The following is a 16,219-nucleotide window of genomic DNA, read 5'->3' on the forward strand; positions in this document are numbered from 1 at the left end:
AAAATGTCAGAAAAAACAGAAGAAAGCAATCACAAAGAAATCATACTAACATTCTGTTGTTTCTAGGTACTAGGAGTAACCTGCATTCATCTTCCACCGTGCAGGAATATTTGTGTGGGTGGGAAAAAGACTTTACCTTTATTTGCACATGTCATGTCAAAAACGGGTATTTCATTTCCTTAGGTATCTCGAAAAAGCAGAAACTGTGTGGAAATACAACTCAAATTCAAATCGAGAATTCAAATCAAGGAAAGCTATGTTACAATTGCATAACACACTAGTAAGGCTTCATTTAGAACAGTTTTTGTCGCTGTGGTATAGGACAGATATTTCTGCTACTGGAATCAGTGCAGAGAAGAGCAGACATTACAGGAGCTGAGAAGCTAGGCTCCTACACTGACAGGCTGAAGGAACTGAACCTTTTTAGTCTTGTACAGACAAACCTATCATGTCTGATGTATTTCAGACATATCCCACGATTCACAGCAAGGATAGGACTAATTTAGTTGCTAGCTTTAAGACTGCGTTTTTTTATTTTCTTTAAAACATAAGAAAGTATTAAACTGAAACGTTATACTTGCACCTCTCAAAATCTTAATGTACCGATTCTGCCGAATACATCAGTGTGTTCTCAACGCCGAGACGCCCTGAGGTTTACACAAAACCCGTGCAGAAAATGATTGGTGCCACTTCGCTGTTTTATTGAAACAGCCCCGCCTAAGTCCCGAGCAGGAAAAAGGCAGTGAGTTATGAACCCTTCTCACATCACAAGCCACAAAGGCAGAGGAATGTGTCAGACAGAAACAGATAACCCCCACCTGCGCTAGCGAGGCTGCATGACTCACTCACTTCGGTACACTGCTCTGCTTATCAAAGGTGCTCAACTACAGCGCAGTTACTTGCAGTTACATTCTTCGCCAAGTATCGGCTGTGTCTAGGCAATGACAACCAGTAGCTAGAGAAACGTATGAAATGGTTTTAAATAAATGGAGAGTTTGTTTTTCCGAGAACGTATTCGTTTAAATCAACTAAATACATTTCGGTTCGAAACTATTGCCAGGGCCATTGCAGTTTCTTTGGGGGGTAATGAACATTAAAGAAGACATACTTTTATGTAGGATAAGGATTAATGAGCGTTTCCAGTTGAGTGTTTTCTATAGTGTGTTTCTCACAAAAAAAGCGCAATATTGAAAGAAGTATATATTGTATTACGATAATATTTTGTATTTTTGTAATATTGTATATTTTGTAAGTAACCTTGGATCAGAGATACTTAAATAATAGCAGTTCATCGTGTTTCGTTCCTATAAAAAACAGACCTTTAAGCAATTACAGGTGACGCTGTTTATGTGCATATGCACGAATTATTTGTAATCCTTTACCATCTCGTGATGCCTTAGTGTTAGTTTGCACATGATAAGTAAATTTGTCTGGAAATGTTTCGTTGTGAGTCACTTAAAGTGGAATTTTATTGCCGTAGTTTTCTATGCGCTTAATTTAAATCCATTCCCTTTTTCCTCAATGAGTGGCGTATTATTTAAAGCAAACAAGCGCATTAGCTGATGGTATTTTTTGTTCAGAAGCAGTACAGATCTTGAGAGACACCGTGTGTCTCTCAATTGACAGCGGATAGTGGTACGACACATAAATCTACATATTCCTATAAGTCTTTAAGTACACTGTGATCAAAAGAAGCTAAACGACATGTGAGGATGCTTTTATAGGGTCATTGTTGTAAAACAAATGGCGTTCAGCTAGAGAATACTGGCTTGTCTGCAAAAGAAGGTTAAGATTATGTAAAGTATGTTCATTGACTGGAATCAGGAAACAGATTTAGTATGGTTATTGTCTTCCCCGTCGCTTGTTGTGTACCAAAAAAAAAAACAGCAGTGAACGCTGAAACCCATATGCCAATATATATATAATTCACACTGTCTTATAAAAAACAGCAGTGAAGCGTTCAAACCCAAGAGTCAATGTATATATAACAATCCACACTGTATTATAAAAAAAAACATGAGTGAAGCGTTCAAACCCAAGTGCCAATATATATATATCCACGTTTTATTGTCAAACCTAGCAGTGAGGCGTTCTAACCCAAGTGCCAATGGCTATCTAAAAATCCACACTTTATGATAAAAACTAGAGGCCAAGAAATCGCTTTAAACCCAACCTCTATTTTCTTAGACCGGATGGCTCTGGATATGCATTAATCGCCTTTACACACACCTAGATTCCCCTCCTTTTGTGAATCAATCTTTTTACAGCAGCGCCGGCTGAATGGGGCATTTCCTCCACTGTGAATGCGTCTCGGTGAAGAGGGGTGTCGGGGGTTGATGAGTCATGAAAGCACGCCGTTAGCAAAGACTGGGCGTGATTTGTCCCCCCCGGTATCACACGCCTGTACACAAAAGGTGAGTAGGGGAAAACCGGGCGCAAGAGTCAGACGGCGAGCTCGTCGTTACCCCTTTAAGAAGCTCAGCCCAGCCTCTGGGCCGTGACGCGCAGACGCTGCGCGCTGTGTCTGTGGGCAGGAAGAGCGTGGTCAGAGTGCGTTGATCACTCCTTCTACAGTAGCAGTGCACAAGGAAACAGCAGGGCGCAACATGTTACATTTCTGATGCTGGGGCACGGTTTAAATCGCCTCGCTTCTCGCCCGACACGCAGATCCTGCACGATCGCCGCGGAAATCCGAAGAGCCGGGTGGAAAGGGGCGTCCCGAGGCTCGGGGCTCCTGAAGGTCTGAAAGCGCACCGGGGCGGCCAGCGGCGCAAAGCGCAGCCCAGAGAAAGCGAGGCGGAGAGGACTATTTCAGAAGCCATGAGAGAATACAAAGTAGTCGTGCTTGGATCGGGCGGAGTGGGCAAATCGGCTTTGACTGTGCAGTTTGTAACGGGATCCTTCATAGAGAAATACGACCCGACCATAGAGGACTTTTACAGGAAAGAGATCGAGGTGGACTCTTCGCCTTCGGTGCTTGAGATTTTGGACACCGCGGGGACGGAGCAGTTCGCCTCCATGCGAGACCTGTACATCAAAAACGGGCAGGGCTTTATTCTGGTCTACAGCCTGGTAAACCAGCAGAGTTTCCAAGACATCAAGCCGATGAGGGATCAGATCATCCGGGTGAAGCGATACGAGCGAGTGCCCATGATCTTAGTGGGGAACAAGGTGGATTTGGAAGGCGAGCGAGAAGTGTCCTCGGGGGAAGGGAAGGCGCTGGCAGATGAATGGAATTGCCCCTTCATGGAAACTTCGGCCAAAAATAAAGGCTCCGTAGACGAACTCTTTGCAGAGATTGTCAGGCAGATGAACTATGCCTCGCAGCCAAACGGGGACGACCAGTGCTGTTCCTCGTGTGTTATCCTTTAAAACATATTTTCTCAACAACAACAACAACAAAAAAAAGTTTGCGATGGTGAGTGACTCTAATACACAACTAAAGATCCGAAGACTAACCAGTTTGGTTGATAACGTTATGGTGTAATACGTCGACTGTATCATGATCAGTATTTTTTTTTAAAAAAGTGTCCTGCTGTCTTGCACACTCTTCTTACAAAACGTGATCCAAACCCAGTGTTTACATGGCAGAATACGCCTAGTGTTCTGGGAATAAAAACAAAGAAGAAAAAAGACATTTGCATTTTTGGAAATATCGTTGTCGAGTGCCTAGGTGGTGATATTTATTTACTTAAAATGCAAAGAAAAAGACCAACACGTCTGTTTCTTTCTGTCCTGGAAATCTGTTGTAGGGTTTCATCCTTGATGCGGGGGTTCCTGAAGATATCTCTTGGGACGGAATAAGACTTTTTCTGTGTGGCTAAATGCGAGGAGAACATGTTCACGAACCGGGAAAAAGGAGCACCCCGTAAAGGGTCACCGAGATTGTAAGAGCTCTGCACGGAAGCAGAAAACGCGGTGTCATCTGTTGCACCCTTAACTGGAACTAATCAGACTCTGCTGTCGGGAGCAGGAACGGGCAAGTTCGTTTCTGGGGGGGAAAAACATATTTTGTACCTGCTACATAGAGTTGGGAGTTAAGGAAATCAGTGGTATTTTCAATTTGGGAAACACACATTTTAAAAGAAGAAAAATAACTTTTTTTTTGCTTGATCAGAAAAACCTGCATCATCTGAGCAGTGCCACCGTAACACCGTCAACGAAGACCTTAATTAGTGATTTGGGGACGCCAAGAGCCCCGTGTCTACTAGTGCCTTCCAAAATCAGCTGTTTAACTTAGTGCCAACCTACGAAAGTCTCCACCCAATCCCATTATCTTGCAATCCACAAAGTACTTAACTGTTTCCCTTAGGTAATCAGACAGGAGAAAAAAGAGACAGAAGAACCTATTGTTGATTGAATGCGTTTTTTAAAAAAGCATCTTGGCCTTTTAAATGTAATTTCTACGCCTGTTGAGGTTCGGCCTGATTTTAATTGAAGTCCACAGGTACTGGATATCATCACATCAGTTTTGCTGTTCTTCCCTGCTTTTCTTCCCAGACCAGCAGATGCAAAGGAATTTTTGTGTTTTTGTTTTAACAAAATGTGATGTACCATTGGAATTCTAACCCGATTGTAATTTTATTTTCAGACCAGCCTTTTAACAGCTGTCTGTTTTCAAAAGACTTTTAATACAAATTGCATTTGTAAAAAAAAATGGATTTGTGCTCTCTGTTTTGTTCACACTCTGTCAAGTATTGTAGGTACAAATGTGCATTTGATACAGACCTCCGCTTTTAAAAACACACACTGTACTGCTTTTGTAGTTTAACTGCAGTTTCTGCACTACAAAGTATGCTTTGCAGATTATAAAGAAATCTCAAATGTGTTTAATGTCTCCCTTAGCTGTCACTGTCATTTTTAGTGCTAGTAGTCCTTTGGGTTTTCCTGTTGTCTGCAGTCTTGTGAAATGCTGTGTTTGCACCACACAGGGATTTCAGCAGCAACGTAGAGATTGAGTCATCCAGGGTGAAAATAAGTTAGGAAGGGTGTGTAGCAGATAACCTGTTACACTCAATTTCTCTGTAGTATAAAAAGCAGCGTTAAAAGTATTTAGTACCTGCCTTTGTCATTCTCATAGCCGGAAATGGAAAAATGTGATTCACCACATTCTAGTTGAATCACTCTTGACAGATGAAGGAGAAACTGCAGAAACCATCACACACTGAAGTGTAGTAGACCATACTGTGGATCGACAACGATTCCCAGTAAAGCAGTGCGTTTGTTTTAATTTGTTGATAGTGGCGGTGTGTTGTTGATAGTCTGTGTTTCCCAGCCCCGTGTCAGTGGTATCGTCTGTGTCTGTGTGTTTCGGCTGTTTGATTTCTGGCCGTTTTCTGCACGCAGGGTCTTAGTTTGAGAAAAAAAATCTCCTGTTTGTTTATTGTTACCAGGAAACATAGTGGATAGATCTCTTTCCACTTGGTTTAAATTGTTGCTTTCCCTGTACCTTTATTGGTTGTCCCTAGTTATCAATTAGTGAAGAGTATACACAAGAGAGAAGGTCAATATATCGAACACTCACATGATAAGCATTCTTGGGAACCTATGGACTTGTTGCTTAAGTTCCTGTCACTTAGGTTTCTCGTTTGAAGGTGAAATACTGAAACCCCGCTTCTGGTCCAGACTAAATGCAAATTTTATACCTTCTTTTACTATGCAAGCCATGAAACTGTAAGCAAATAGCTCGGTAAACGTAATAGATGAATGGTTTAGTTTGAACAAAAACTCAAAAGACGTAGGGGTATTCCAGGGACAGGGCTGGAAAATGGTGATGGTGTTTAATGTGGTTCTGTGGGTGTACCACGTTGTAGTGTGTCTTCAGTCACCTCATGCTTTTGTTTTACAGGAAAGTGATTAGCAAGATAAAGGATTTGATCTTTCAGAGGTTGTGATGATTTGTTTCTCTGTCGATATGTGTTTGAAAGATGTTTACTTTATTGCAATCTAGAACTGTGTGGAGCTGCTTATTAAGCTGTGATCAGGAGGCACTTTTTTATCCAAAGTGTTGTGAGAGTCTGGAACTGGCTGCCCAGTCCTGTTCTTGAAGCAGATGCCCCAGTGTCTTTCACGAAACAGCTGGGTGACATGCGTTCCTAGCTACAAAATCAGCTAGATGGGACGCAAAACCTCCTGCCATTTGTAACCGTCCTTTCTTAATTTCAAATGTACTTGTTAGAGAGTGCTTTGCAACGGTTTTCTTTTTTTGGCGCTGGAGGGACTCCAACTGCGATACCTGAAGTGTGTGCGTTTGAGAGAAGATGACAGGGAATGTGGAATGTTTTTTTCTTCTTCAAGGTGCAGCTGTTGCAATCTTGATGGTTACTGTCTAAAAAACTGTAAGAATCATTTGAGTTTGTTTCCAGAGCATTGAATGAATCTAAACCCTCCTATTTAAGAAGTATGTGTTTAGTTGTTTATCATGTTTTTTTTGTTCTTGTTGGCGTTAAGAATGAGCTAATCATATCATCTGAATGTTTCCTCAGCAAGGTTATATGCATCTCTGCGGCATATAGGCTGTGAATCAGAATGTCAGATTTAAAATTGTCTGCTTCAGATTTAAATGTCAAGCTGAAGTGACAAGGAAGTTCACTTCAAGGATTCCTAAGCATTCCCTTGTCTCACTAAAAAGCATCTGGTCTTTGTAAAACACCTTCAGTGCTTATTATGACTCAGAATTGTAAGTTCAGTTCATTTATGGATGATTTTTAAAATAACTGAGATGGATAAGTAATGAGTGCCGAGAGCTGTTCTTTTCAGGTTGGTTGATCATTGCATATCATACAATACTCGATTGAGGTGTGCACACTAAAACTGAACCAGTAGTTCACAAACTGTGTTTTAGACTTTTCATATACTGCGCTGGCAGCTGTCTTCTTGTTTGGATAGTTTGTCCTTTAAGTTCTTACCCTAAAACCCTCCCTGCCACTTTCCAGTGTATGAATGAAACATTACTGGGCCTGCTGTATTAAGGCACAGATGACACCAGGCCTCAATCATAAGTGTTTCAGAACTAAGTTCCCAATTTCTCTTCTGGGCTTATTTCACTTCCCTTATTCATTTCTTAAGGCGAACAGTCATGAAACTTTAATTGAAGTAAGCTTGGTCTCCCAACTTCTTCCTTTCTGCCTCAATCATTGTAATTGAGTGTGAAATTCTGGAGCTTTTTTTTAGGACTTGACCCTGTTGTTTGATTGACATGCCTTGTTGAGGAGATAGTTCCAGCCAAAGCGGGGAAAAAAAGACAAAAAATTGGTTTGGACGTGATATGTCTGAGAGATTGGATGAAAAAGGGCTGTTTTGCCAGTAGACGCTGTCATATGAACTAAGCATTAAGCAACAGGAAAATGTAACTCTTTTCATTGAAACGTTCTGTGATGCGTCAAACAGAACCGGAGCTGTGTGTTTGTTAGTATCTTGACGAGATCAGGGCCGGAAAATATCCTTGAAGTGGCTCAGCCGTCCGTGGCTGTGTTTTTCTTATGTAGCGCAGTTCCTCTGGGTGTTGTCATGAGCGAAGGTCTTGGTTCCTCTGAGTGGTGCTGTCCTCCTGTACTGAAGATGGCCTCTGTGGTTCCCTGCGGTGCTCATCTCATATCCGAGGGTGACAAGGGTCGCGTCTTCTTTCACTGTGGTTCTCCTGAAGGCCACAGTGGTTTTTATTACACTCTTCTTCTCCCGCGTTATAACAAGGAAGCACTGCACAGATGGACCATTCATGCAGATATCAGTGCTGTCTTTCGTGGGTTTTCAAGTACAACACAGTGAATTTCGATCTTCATCCATCAACAAGAGAACCACTGAGGAGATGCACTGATAAATGTTAATTAGACCTGCAGGGGTGTCACATTGCGTGCAAACCCTTTCTTTATTTTTCCCAAAAGAAGTATGAGCTGTCTGTTATGTATGGTTAAAAATAATCTGAATTTCAAATTTAGGAGGCTCGTAGGTCTGGCAGCATCATCTATTGCTTTGAGCACAGCCTTCAATTAATGAGTGTGCAGAATACCCTGAAATTCTTGTGGATTTTTGTAATACTTATCACCCGATTGTCCTGACATGTTTCAGGCATAACCTTCAGATTGCTAGACGCACTTTAATAAAAATAACTTGTCTGAGCAGAGGACTCAGAACTGCATAGCAATTTACTGCAACTAGAGTGATGTGCACGAAACCCGTTTGAAATATCAGGTCATCATTTCCCACAAAGCTAAAGTTGTTTTACTCTCTTTTTGGTTTAATTGCATGGTTCCATGTTGTGAGTGCTTTATGTTGTGATAAGGTATACTTCAGTATATCTTCATTTCAATTTGTTCTGCTGCCCGTAGATGATTAGTATACTTTCTTTTGAAATTTAAGATGGTAGTTTCAGTAAAGTTTGATTTACTTTATGTTCCAGTGATCTTCAGTTAAAAACATGGGCTTTGCTACTCTTAAGGAAAAGGCTGTGTTTGCATATACTGTATACATGTTTTTAACAACCCTGTTAGTGTTCATTTCAGTAGCGCAAGGTAACAGAACTTCCTGCCTATAGTTTGTGTCGGTAGTGGGGACTGTTACATAGCTTCTTTGTGGAGCAGACTTACACACAAACATACATACTACTGTACATCCAGTTTAAAATCAGAGTATTTTCCCTGTTTACATTTCACCACACTTGACGGTTTGGCCAGGAATTTCATTTTATGTGCAAGCAGGTGGGTGTTATTTTTCTAAAGTTCTAAATCTAAATTCTGATAATAAATTATTTGGCCAGTCCCTTACTGACCTAAGCCATGAATACGTTTGTATGATCTAATCTGAATGTTTATGTTTGAATGCCTCTGTCATTTATCCTTGAAGCAGCATTATTGAAATAATTTCCTTAACTCCAAGCAATGCATTTAAGTAAGAAAAGAAGTATTAAGCTGTGTAATAATACCCCTTTCCCCTCCCCAGTTTTCAGTTTCAAACTGTAGTCATTTGCACAGCTGTAAAGGCAGTTGTCTAGAGTGGGGGGTGAGGGAAACGGCTCTGGGTACAGTTCTGGGGTGAACAGGAAGGAATGCACTGCTTTTCAGCCCTTCTGATGGCAGATCCTGAATGACAGGAAATATAAGGCAGACTTTTAAGATGGCTGGTGCCTGGGGCAGAGTCATGTGATAATCACATCATCGAGATACAGTTTCATGAGCACCTCCTCCACTCTGTCAGGTTGTCTAACAAGTCATGACATGCCCTAAATCTAAAGCTAACCTTAAAGGGTTTTTTTAGGTGAAAATGTGCTTTTCTGTGATGGGTATTGGGCTTAATTTTAAATATGGGGAATTACTATGATTAGCAAGAAAGAGGTTTTTATATATGTATATACGTTTCTACAAAAACTTCAACTTCAACACAATTGAGACATTTGGTTAAATCTTATATTCTGAGACTTAAGACTGCTGTCATTTAGCTTTTCAGAGTGTGTCACGTTGATTTTAAAAATGCAGATTGAAAAACCCGTTTCCAGCTTGACCCGGCAATGAAAAAAGAAAAGCCAGGACATTTTCAGCACAGAGAAAACAAAAGAGGCATCTGAATTTGGCATCGCCCCCAGATTGGTATACCCCTCAAGACTGATCAGCCAGAAAAGTCTAAATTTAGGCAAAGTCTCCAAATGTCCTCACCAGCTTTGCCAAAAGATGATGTCTTCTCCTTTCCTTAGTGTATGTTGACATCGTTCTGGGCAGCTGCCACAGAGGGCCTCAGTAATAATAAAGAACAGAAATAACCTTGAGACACGGAGATCCTGTGAGAAAATATTTGCACGATTTGTGTGGTTGACTCTCAAGGATATTCTTGGCTCACGTACGCGTTATAACCAAACATTCATATTTGCCTCAAGTATAGTATTGCTGTTCCAGACTTTGTAAGCACTTTATCAAGGTTGCATTTTCAAAGCAAGGTGCTGGGATGGAATTAGACATGGAAGCTGGTGTAGGATGCTTCTCCTGAACAATGATAAGCTATCGTGTAGCTGCTGATCTTTGCCTCTGTCTCGGTGGCTGAACACTGACATAATCTGAATGTGTCCCACTAACAGGTTAAAGAATTAGGACAAGTTTAGCTCCAACGAAAGGCTTTCTGCAACTCCATCAGCAAATTTAGTCTGAGATATTGTGGCCACATTTTGTGCTTCTTGATGCGTGTTTAAACCTTAATTAGAGAGTTCTGAACAGATTCTGGACTTTGTGCTCTTTTTTTATTTTACTCATCTGATTTGTGTGGTATTGTCACCGCGCATAACATCTTGAGTTAACTGCCCTGTGTCTAGCATATCACTTGCAGGACGTCAAAACTGTATTGATGGTGTCAAGTAAGAAGGCTTTGTGTGATTCGTAGTGGCGGGGGGAGGGAGCCTACTAAGAAACAAATGCAAATATATGACCAAACATTTAAAAGCCTGAATGGGTTTGCGTTATGTGGAGAAGAACAGTTCTTATCCCAGTTGTGAAGATAGCCGAGGCAGATGAGATTGAGCCTCTAAAGGACACTGTACATGCTGGGCCCGGCCAGATGTAAAACGCTTGTGCTTTTGCAAATGTTTTGTGTAAAGTTAATATTGTTAATCGGAGAACCTTCATTTTTATGGGATTGTGTGTGGACGTGCAGCAACTCTTTTGATATCCCTGGGCTGTCCAGATTTCTCCTTGTCAAAGTACCACTTTTACGGGTTGTGTGGGTGGGATGCTTCACGGAGATGATTACCTTGTGTCTTAGCTGAATAAAGGTCTTTTATAACTGTGTTTCACAGTGTCATTTCAAAGGGTGTAGTAGCCACTTGTGAAAGTGTGCGTTGGTTGTCAAAGAGTTCAGAGCACAGTGCAGTGTAGTCTCGGGGAGTTCAGTGTCGTGCAATGTTCATTCAACTCATTCAGTTTGAATTTCAGTGTTAAAATTAGTAACATACGTGCAGGAGATGTTTAAAATTCAGTTTTGATGTTGGTCTATGTACACAGAGTATTTTTGGAGTTGTGGCTGACTATTTTACCATGTGATCCTTTTAAGCTTTCCACTTCCTTATATACCAAGAGGCATTAAAAATGGAACAAATGCTGTTGGTTCCAGAACACATTTGTTATGTTTTTAAAGCCTCTTAGCAATTAATTTAAACACTTGGGGAATTATAGGAAGTTAAGACTAGATTACAGTTTTAAATGTTGCTCTGCAGAGGATACACATTGTATTTTCATTATTAGTTTTCTTTAAAAAAAAAGAAGTACTGTATCAGGCTGTTATGTTATGGAATATTTAAATCCTAATTATGCAAACAGGAAGCACGTCTCTGGCAGGTTTGCAGTTGATTTCCCGTTACTTTCTCAGTAACCAAATTGTTCAAGCTTTTTACATCTGCCTTTTAAAGAGTGCTGCCAGAGTTTCATTTTGCCCTGCAGATGATGCAGCAAAAATAGATTTATTCAACCCTAGCATTTAAACAGAACAAAGCCTATGAATTGATCTGTCTTTTAGTGATATCCTGAATGCATTCTGTTTCTATGCATTTAGTTCTGGTGCACAGTTCTTATACTGAGTAACTCTATATTGCAAGGCAATATTGTGAACTTTTATTTTTTTAGATTTGGGTCTTGTACTAAGCTCTTGAGAAAGGATGCAAAGGCGAAAGGCGACCCTCTTGCTGGGTTCAGTGGCATTTTGCATTTAATGTAGTAGTGTGAATGTCAGTGTACGTGCATTTTCAGTTTTTGACAGCTAAGTTACAAATTCTTTGGAAATGCTAAGGCAACACTTGTTTTTTTTTCCAGTCATCTTTTCTGTGCTTCCATTTGGACTGGCACCTTTGCAGAATTAACCTTTCAAACCCTCCCCTGCCAGTGCACATGATGACAGAAAGGCTGGAGCAGCAGAGAGATGTGTTTAAATTGTGAGGAAGGAGGGCGATCTGTGTCAGCTTGGGTACTTGACCCCTCAGATCTATTTAGTTGTTCAGTTCTTTTAATGATCTCACCCAGCACCCGATTCCTTGAAGCATAAATGGAAGGTGAAAAACGGGAATTAAGATTCCCTTGAGGAATAATATGAAGCTAATGAGATATAAGGGTCTGAGAATATTGTGTTGCTTACATGCTGATACTTGGGTACCTGCGAGGGGACTGTTTTAATGGAAGGTATTGCCAAGCTCAGTGTGAAATGCAGATTTTTGGGGATGGAACTATTCCGCGTGACACTGTTGGGACTAATCTGCATTGTCATTAAGGAGCCGACACCAGATTTCTATTTCATCTCCATGAGCAAGTAGCCGAGGTGCCCAAACAAGTGGTTACGTATTAAACTCATCTAGCATTCAGTGTTGTGGAGGATGAAAGATGCAGGCAGAATCCATGTCTCCAACAGTGTAAGAAACTGTGGGTGGTTTCTGAGAAACTTGCCTTTTCCAAAGGCAGCTAAGTGGCAATGATCTGGATTGAGGCACAGTGGAATTCACCAGGTGACTTCTTTCTAAAACCACTTTTCCTGGTGGTGGTCCTGTTTAACAACACTGATTGATTGGGGCTTTGCAAGTATTGAAGGTGTGTTTGTGCGTTGGGAGGGAGGTTTGGGAGGGGTTACAAAGTTAAACGTTCTCCTGTTAGTTACACATCCTTTGATGCTTGATTAAGGCCAAGCCTGTCTTATGCTTCAGAATAACTCAAACCCAGAAAATTCTGCACTTACTCTGAGATAACTGCATTGTGTCCATTATACTCCAGAAGTTGGGATAAGACCGGTTTGCTCCCTGTTAATGTGGACACTGGGCCAGAATACCAACTGAATATTTTTGGGTGTTTCTCTTCATAGATCATAGCACTCTATACTGTAAAAAAAAAAGTTTTGTACTTGATAAATCACGATTGCTCTTTTTCTCTGGGACAACCGTATCGTAGAAAAAATAGATTTCCTTAAGGGATCAGGGAAAGGTTACATGTTGTATATTGAGTATACATATATGAATTAGTTTACTTCAAATGCTGTTGCATGAAAAATACAGACACAGTAGAGAAGGTCATTAACAGAGTTTTCTCCAGCACTCATTATCAGTAAGCCAACCTTAAAAACCTTCACTTTCTCATTTTCTTCCTTAATCTTTGCTGAACATTACAGGAAATCCTGCATATTGGGAGAAAAATGAACTTTTTGAACTAGACCATGTCTGATAATTTGTTAGTCAGCTGAGCGAAAGTGTTTTAGACTGTGAAACTCATACTGTGTCTGTTGCTTTAGATAAACAGCAACATCAAACATTTTAATTAAGTTATGTGCAATATTGATTCATTTGAACCATCTATGTGCTTAGGTTAATAGGGAGCTCCTTACTGCCGGTCCCAGAGGTGTGAAACAATATTTTGAGTCATTGTAGGCCTTTGAGCTCCAGATCAATGAGACGCTTTCAAAAGTATTTTATGAATCCAAATTCTGGCAAATCTAAATGTCACATTTGTTTTTATTTTTCTCAGAGCTGTAATGATTTTGACTTCAGAAACAGTTTACAAGTGATTTGAGAGTTTGGGAGAAACAAGTGATTACATTTCTGCACATGGTTTCCAAGGAAGGAAAAAAAATGCACTTTGCTCTGAATTGTAGTTTAACAGATGTTAATTTCCAATTTCCTCAGACCTGATCTCTTAATACTTTTCCCCTTATAGAAATGAAATGAATGGTGATGATTTAGCGAGTTCTGCAAATCAAGGACGACACTGCCTGTTTTTTATGAGCATTTCAAAATGACTTCCGGAAAGATCAGATTCCTAAGGGTTATGCATTCTGGTTACACGGCAAAGGTTTCACTTGATGCTCGCTCAAGATGCACTCTCTGGGCCCTAGTGCAAGGCAGGGGGTGTAAGAGGGGGTCTTCAGAAGTCTGAGAGCCCTTGTGTTACACTGACGCGTTCTGAGCCGAGCTAGTTGTACAGGAAGGAAGGGTGGATCTGAATGAGATTTCCTGTCTTGCTGTGACTCACTGATGCACGCGGCTGCTCTTTTCCCTCCGCTTGTTTCTGTCAGGATGGCAGGAGCGTGGCTGCCTCAGTCCAGCGGCCGCGGAAGGCAGCTCGGGCATCTGAAGGCGGTCGAGACCCACGCCCGGGAGGGTCCACACTGGGAACCTCTGCTCCTTGAAGTTTGGTGGTCCCCGAGCCAGGGCAATCCTGTGTGACTGAGAGCACAGAACGGGAATCCGTCAGTCAGTTTGATCATACCTAGCTTTGAAGATGATGAGTTTGAGGAATGCATGAGCACTAAGCCAAAACAATATAAAAAAAATCTCAAAACTCAACAGCAGTAGGTTTCATAATGGCAATGTTCCGTATAGGCCATACATATTTTTTTTCTGCTGGCAAAATCTATTTTCTATTCATGCCAGGCCTGTTTTCACACCACATGCATCTTTCAGAGCTTCTGAAGCACAAATACAGCTCAGCTATCGACTTCAGCGCTGCTCAGTAGCTAACAGGGCTCACCGGTTGTTCTCCAGGGAAACGTAATTTAAGATGACGCCGTTTTCATTAGCTGAAAGTTATCAAAGTGGTGGAAAATACAACTTGTGTGAGGGTGTGGAAATGTGATTTTTTTGTTTCCTGTCAGTTAAAGGTAATCAATCCCGTAAATAACTTATTTGAGATTCTGTGTTGCAGTAGTGATGCATGGATTATTGTATTAAATTGTTAGATTCTCCTTGTACATCAGAATGAGGTTCTGTATGAATGACAAGAAGCCATTTTGTTTTCTTTTTTTCTTGGATTCTTGAATTTCTCTGAAAGATGGTTTCAGGACTTCACGAAACAGCTGCGATAAAATGCCCTCAAGTTAGGAGACAAGGAGCTGCATCCGAGTTCTCCGATATTCCTCTGTGATAACTCAGATATTGGATTGAGTGCAGAATCGGATGATCATAGCTTCATCAGGAAAGTTTTTTTTTTTCCAGTCAGAGTTGTGTGCAGAACCTTTGATTAAATATTGGCATGATTCTAGAGTTCATATATTTTTCCTTACTGCCTGGGGTGACACATTGTGAATCTAGAGTACAGCCTTTCGTTCAGACATCATGTTTAAGGCCCAAAACCATATGAGTGGTGATAATTTGAAACTCCCTAGATTCAGACTCCTCTTGTTTCCAAGGAATGGCAGGCAAGTCATTTCCTACAGTGCAATTATCTGGGGATTAGAGACGACTAAGACAATGGAGTGACCTGCTAATGCCATCCCTCATGCAAATTCATTGTCTTCTAGTTTTTCTTCCCAAGGATGTTTGTGAGTATTATGTGACTTTTGTTCTCAACAGAGCAATACTTAGAGAGAATGAATACGTTTTTACAGTTCACGCCTTCCCCCTTTTTTGTCCTTTCCTGTCATATATGGATGTTTATTGTGCCCTCTGATTGTCTCTGTGATATTTTACATATACTGTATTAAAAAAAAAATATTTGTCTTTTTGATCTTCATATCTTGCTTAACCACTACTTCAACACCGCACAAGACAGGAATCCCCTTCTGACAACAGACCTGCCAGGTCACAATGGGTCTGCTGCATGGTGATTAGACAGGGTCCCCCAGCCAGCAAAATCTGCAAACTCAGGAGCAGATGGCTTTTTTGTGTGCTTTTTAAAAAAAGTTGCAGGAATTTCCAGAAATTACTACTCATGTTCCTCATTTTCAGCCACTGTGTCTGGGGAATGACAGTGCACTGCACAGTGATATTTGTGTTTTGGTTCAATTTCATTATTTGCTCCTAATGCAAGAGAGGCTTGCTCCGTGCTCTGTGGCTCACAGAAAGCAATATGAGCACATTCCTGCAAAGGATGCTGCCTTCAGGGCAATGGCCAGTTTAAAAAAGAACGTCTGCGTTTCAAATAAAGTGCTTGTTTCAAGTCTCAGTTAGGTACCAGTGCTGTTAATGTTGCTGTTTTTTACTACTTGGCTGGGATTTAATACATGCACTGCAGGGGGTTCACACCATATGGTCTGCTGGATAGAGGGCCTTCAAAATGACTTACTGCCTTAAGGTCAGTCAGTCTAAGAATGTTGGAAATCTGTTCCATTGCCTCAAGGCGAAGAATAGTTATAAGAGTCACACCGATCCAAAAAGAACAGGTTATTATTCAAATATTTTTATTTACAGTCATTATTGGAGTCATCGTTTAAGATCATAGTTGTTCTGTCTGACCTTTTTTAGCCTGTTTAGTACAGTACAGTTCAGACAGGAGGC

General features: G+C 40.9%; 1 protein-coding gene across 1 annotated transcript; it reads left to right on the forward strand.

Annotated features, from left to right (window-relative positions):
- The first annotated feature begins 2,719 nt into the window (after positions 1-2,719).
- On the forward strand, positions 2,720-10,761 carry LOC102689690 (ras-related protein Rap-2b). The gene is made up of 2 exons (XM_006637434.3): positions 2,720-3,418; positions 3,753-10,761. The coding sequence occupies exon 1, from the start codon at positions 2,821-2,823 to the stop codon at positions 3,370-3,372; it is 552 nt and encodes a 183-aa protein (XP_006637497.1). The 5' UTR covers positions 2,720-2,820; the 3' UTR covers positions 3,373-3,418; positions 3,753-10,761.
- The last annotated feature ends 5,458 nt before the right edge of the window (positions 10,762-16,219 follow it).

The sequence above is a fragment of the Lepisosteus oculatus genome, chromosome 13 (assembly GCF_040954835.1).
Source record: "Lepisosteus oculatus isolate fLepOcu1 chromosome 13, fLepOcu1.hap2, whole genome shotgun sequence".
Lineage (NCBI taxonomy): Eukaryota > Metazoa > Chordata > Actinopteri > Semionotiformes > Lepisosteidae > Lepisosteus > Lepisosteus oculatus.

Excerpts from the sequence above, each read along its gene's own strand:
- LOC102689690 (XM_006637434.3), top strand. The coding sequence starts at position 2,821 with ATGAGAGAATACAAAGTAGTCGTGCTTGGATCGGGCGGAGTGGGCAAA.